Source organism: Danio aesculapii, chromosome 6, assembly GCF_903798145.1.
Source record: "Danio aesculapii chromosome 6, fDanAes4.1, whole genome shotgun sequence".
Taxonomy (NCBI): domain Eukaryota; kingdom Metazoa; phylum Chordata; class Actinopteri; order Cypriniformes; family Danionidae; genus Danio; species Danio aesculapii.
In genome coordinates this window covers 37,777,573-37,782,868 of record NC_079440.1, presented here as the reverse complement: position 1 = coordinate 37,782,868, position 5,296 = coordinate 37,777,573, and the positions used below count along the sequence as shown (strand labels likewise).

The 5,296-nt window shown below is 35.4% G+C and overlaps 1 protein-coding gene across 1 annotated transcript in view; it reads left to right on the top strand.

The window, feature by feature from the left end:
• rgs16 (regulator of G protein signaling 16) overlaps window positions 1-2,618 on the top strand; it is a 2,774-nt gene extending 156 nt beyond the window's left edge. Inside the window, exons 2-5 of the mRNA XM_056459093.1 lie at window positions 153-233; window positions 330-391; window positions 1,454-1,620; window positions 1,746-2,618. Coding sequence (XP_056315068.1) covers window positions 153-233; window positions 330-391; window positions 1,454-1,620; window positions 1,746-1,988 — 553 coding nt within the window. The 3' untranslated portion in view covers window positions 1,989-2,618. The remainder of the gene's footprint in view (window positions 1-152; window positions 234-329; window positions 392-1,453; window positions 1,621-1,745) is intronic.
• The last annotated feature ends 2,678 nt before the right edge of the window (window positions 2,619-5,296 follow it).

Sequence of the window (5,296 nt, the reverse complement as noted above, 5' to 3'; positions counted from 1 at the left end):
ATTTATGCATGCTGAATCATTTGAATGCTTAAACTTAAACCTCTATTCTTTTACAAAATATAAGTACAGGCTTTTTTAAATCCTGTTTTTATATTTTACAAAACAAAACTGTATATGTATTGTGTATTAAATACATGCTTTTGTAACATCAGGGCCAAAAGATTAAAAGCATGCGTGGGTGGATTTCTGCAGAGACAGGACTTAAGCAGCCTATGTAAATATAGAAAACCAAGGTAAGTAGGGATATGTAATGCAATGGCTCTTGCTTATTTCATAACACATTTGGTTATGCATGATAAACAGAGAATACTGTTCTGACATCTTTACAGGTTGACCTTGGAGGAATGTCTAATGTGGAAAGTGTCTCTCGAGAAGCTTCTGTCGAGCAAACGTAAGTTCACATAGTTTATATTTAAGTATAGCACTATTTTATCAATAAGAGTTTATGAGGGTAATCAAATTAGCATAATTAAATGACAACTGTAATATTGAAAGAATACAATCTAGTAAAAAAAATCTGCTTCATTAATGACATATGACAATATACGGTCTTTAAAATAAATGTTTAAATGTTTAAATATTTTAGAACCTTTTCATTGCTCAAAATATTCTTTTTATTAGAACCTCTTTTATGATATAATGTTCTTTATACTAAGAAGAAAAAAAAAATAGGTAACCAAAAATTATTCTTTACTCTTTATAATAATAGAGTTTTTGCACTAATGATACAGAACAACACATTTAGATCCCGAAATAAATTGTCAGTGAACAGTTCTTAAGTGAATTATTTAAATATTGATGTAACATTGATCTTACAGTGATCTTATTGAAGATTATGTGTAATGGAAAGTTCCCATGATTGTTAAAGTTTCTTCAAGAAACAAAGGAACAGAAAAAAAGGTGTTTATTAAGTGCTCTACGTTATGGTCTCACAGTGAAAAGACCCTATGGGAGCCTGGATTTTTCAGAGAATCAGTATTGGCAACATTTAGTTGAACAAAATGTTCTTTATGCCAAGAAAAAAGAAAGAACAGTTATATAAAGAACCAAAAACTGGTTCATCTATAGCATCTATACATAAAACAAAATATATGAACATTTATTTCCACTTTCCATTTTTATTTCTTTTTTATAGTGGAAATTTGCTTCTTTAAATGTACAGTATTAAAATATTCTATATACTTTATTCTTTTTTCTTTATGTGTAATCTGTTCTTTGTTGAACCAAAAATGGGTCTTCTACGGGATTACAGTGAAAATCCTATCTAGGATGCTTTAGGGTAACTTAAAAAAAAACTATGTTTCATGAGACTATGGTTTAAAAATAGCTGATAAAAATGGGACTGCGGTGTACAGATGTGTCTAGTCTGCGTGGGGGGGGGGGGCTTTAATCTGATGAGACGCGTTACACAACTAATCCGTTCTCTCTAACCCCATTTTTCTCCCTCTATCAGATGGACTGTATGCTTTCAGAGCGTTCCTGGTGTCCGAGTTCAGTGAAGAAAACATTGCCTTCTACTTGGCCTGTGAGGACTACAAAAACACAAAGTCTCCAGCTAAGATGCCATCCAAAGCAAAGAGGATTTACGAGGAGTTTATCGGAAGTGAAGCACCTAGAGAGGTGAATACACAAAATTAACCACCATAACCTGCATTAATGGGACAAAAATGATGCAAGAATAGTTTTAACTAAGAAAATGCTAGTAAATCTCACAAATAATGAGTATTTTCTTTGTTCACTTTCAGGTTAACATTGACTACGAGACCCGAGATATTACTCAAGCCAACCTGCAAAGCCCAACAGCATCCTGTTTCGACACAGCCCAGTACCGCATCTATATTCTCATGGAAAAAGACTGCTACCCACGATTCCTCCGCTCTGCTTCATACCGAAATCTGCTCAACCAGCTCACAGTGAAGAGCACCAAGGGACGAACCAGAAAGGCCATTGAGCTCAGACCTTCCAGAGCAGAAGAAGAACCGAAATGAGAAAAACTGATGCATTTTGGCTCTAGAATAGATGGAAGCTCAGGCATGAAAAGAAAGAGAGTGGTGTAGATCCTTAAAAAGGTTTGAGGTCAATGGAGCACCATAAGACGAAGAGAAGCGTGTGACGGAATCACTGCATTCCCAAATCCGCTAAAATTGTCCAGCAGAGGGAAGAGCAGATCTGCTTGTGGAGAGAGATGAAGATGAACTCAGCATGAAGAGAATGCTGACGGACTCTAATGGACAATCAATGGGCTGAAAAGCACACAGCATCTTTTGTGTTTTGTAAAGATTTAATTTTTTACATGGATAAATGTGTCAATATTTAATGTGTTATTTATGCTTTTTAAAAATGACCAACAATTAATGACCTTAAAGTATTGAGATGAAACAGTATCATGGCACAGTGATGATATATTTGATTAAAAGAAGAGATTTATATATACTATCAAAACCAAGCCATCATGAAAATGTTTTTAAATGGTACAATAAAAAAGTGACAATCTGCAAAGAGGCACAACTTAATGTCAAAAGTTTTTGTGCAACTATTTATTTTGGTGTTTTTTACCTTCTCTTTTAAATGTATTTGTTAACTAAATGTTAAATTTAAATAAATAAATTTTACATGAATGTGCTTACATGTCTTGTGTACACATATACCAGTTTTATTTTAGCATTGTAAAGTAATGTTTAGAATGTATGTAGTTTATTATCTATCTATCTATCTATCTATCTATCTATCTATCTATCTATCTATCTATCTATCTATCATTACCTTCAATTGTAGGTCAAATTAAGAACTGAAAAAAGCTGATGGGTTTATGGATCATATTAAACATGAAAGCTGCCGTTTTAGCTTGATTTAAATTTGCAGTAAAAATAAAATCTGCTTAGACTACATCAGGCTGACTTAAAACAGAAACTGATCTAAATAGTATGTTTGTTTTAACTAAAAAAGCATGGCTGTTGTGAACAGAATGAAAATGTAAGGCTTAAAAGCACTCAAATCTATCACAGATGCTTAGCAATGAGGTAAACATGCCTGTTATGCATATGACTGGCCAGACTTAGCTGCTGTTTTATATTTAACCATCAAATGCCCATGAGCAGAGCACAGCTGCAAGTGTAGGTTTACACAGTTGCCAAGGCTACAGTTTGTGCCCTGTTGCCAAAGCTGTCCACATAATTCTCTCAGCTCAGGATTAAGACGAGTCACCATATGCAAAACACTTTTTCATGCACCTGTCAATTTTTACATTCAGGCTTTTCATAATACACAAAATACACATTTAAATGTTTTCTTTGTCACACTTTATCCATTTTTTCTATAGATTTCAACTACAATACATATTTTAAAGACTTTCGCAAAAAAGTTGTTGGTTTTTCCTGTACAGAGCCATTTGTCTTCACTTACACCAAACTTAGCAGTTTTCTTCATATATTGTATACTGTATTCTAAAGATTTTTACTTTGGGAATTTTTTGAAACATAATTTGCCTGATTATATGGAATATTTTATGCTACTAAAAATTGTTCTGGTTTACCACTGTATTTTCACGGTGTGATAATATATATATAAAAAAAAAATCACTCCCCAAATTCCTTCAGTAAAAAATTGACTCTACACTGTCCTAACAACATGAAATTCCAGTAACAAGCAAAATGGCTGGCTGCGCTGAATGCGATGCAACATGGTAGAAACATTTATACAGCAGCCACTGCACTCCAAACAAAATGGTAAAGGTTTTTAATTTAATTAAGACATATTAAATCTATTTAATATTTTTAATAGGCTTCTGAGTGACTTCTTGTTAGTTTACACAGTCACAGTCTGAACTTTAATTTTTAAACCTTATGCTAGTTATTTTAATTTCAATGTCTGAGGTAAACTATCTGCTGCTGGCAGTAATAAATGTCATATAAAATATATACGCTCACCTGCCACTTTATTAGCTACACCTGTCCAACTGCTCGTTAACACACATTTCTAAGCAGCCAATCACATGGCAGCAACTCAATGCATTTATGCATGGAGACATGGTCAAGACGACCAGCTGCAGTTCAAACAGAGCATCAGAATGGGGAAGAAAGGTGATTTAAGTGACTTTGAACGTGGCATAGTTGTCGGTGCCAGACGAGCTGTGCGTATTTCAAAAACTGCTTATCTACTAGGATTTTAACACACAACCATCTCTAGGGTTTACAGAGAATGGTCCGAAAAAGAAAAAATATCCAGTGAGCAGCAGTTCTGTGGGTGCAAATGCTTTGTTGATGCCAGAAGTCAGAGGAGAATGGCCAGACTGGTTCGAGCTGATAGAAAGGCAACAGTAACTCAAATAACCACTCGTTACAACCGAGGTGTGCAGAAGAGCATTTCTGAATGCACAACACATTGAACCTTGAGGTGGATGGGCTACAGCAGCAGAAGACCACACCAGGTGCCACTTCTGTCAGCTAAGAACAGGAAATTGAGGCTACAATTCACACAGGCTCACCAAAATTGGACAATAGAAGATTGGAAAAAACGTTGCCTGGTCTGATGAGTCTCGATTTCTGCTGCAACATTTGGATGGTAGGGTCAGAATTTGGCATCAACAATATGAAAGCATAGATCCATCCTGCCTTATATCAACAGTTTAGGGTGGTGGTGGTGGTGGTGTAATGGTGTGGGGGACACTTTCTTGGCACACTTTGGACCCATTAGTATTACCAATTGTCAACACCACAGCCTACCAGAGTATTGTTGCTGACCATGTCCAACCCTTTATAACCACAGTGTACCATCTTATGATGGCTACTTCCAGCAGGATAACACACCATGTCATAAAGCGTGAATCATCTCAGACTGGTTTCTTTAACATGACACTGAGTTCACTGTATTCAAATTGCCTCCACCATTACCAGATCACAACTCAATAGAGCACCTCTGGGATGAGGTGGAAGGAGAGAATCACATCATGAATGTGCAGCTGACAAATCTGCAGCAATTGTGTGATGCTATCATGTCAATATGGAGCAAAACCTCTAAGGAATATTTATAGTACTTTGTTGAATCTATGCCATAAAGGATTAAGCCAAAAGGGGGCCCATTTTTGGCCGGTGAGTGTATAAACTTGTATTGTTAGCATTTAACACTGAATAAAGCAAATATTTGGTACCTGAGGGGATCATTGTCACAACAGTTTATAATGTTTTTATACCACAACTTTGCAGAAATAAAAAGCATTTCTAAATAAAAATTTTGCTCATCACTGTCACAGATGGTTAGAACAAAAACACGTATTGCAGCATCAATGTTCAAATGTTTC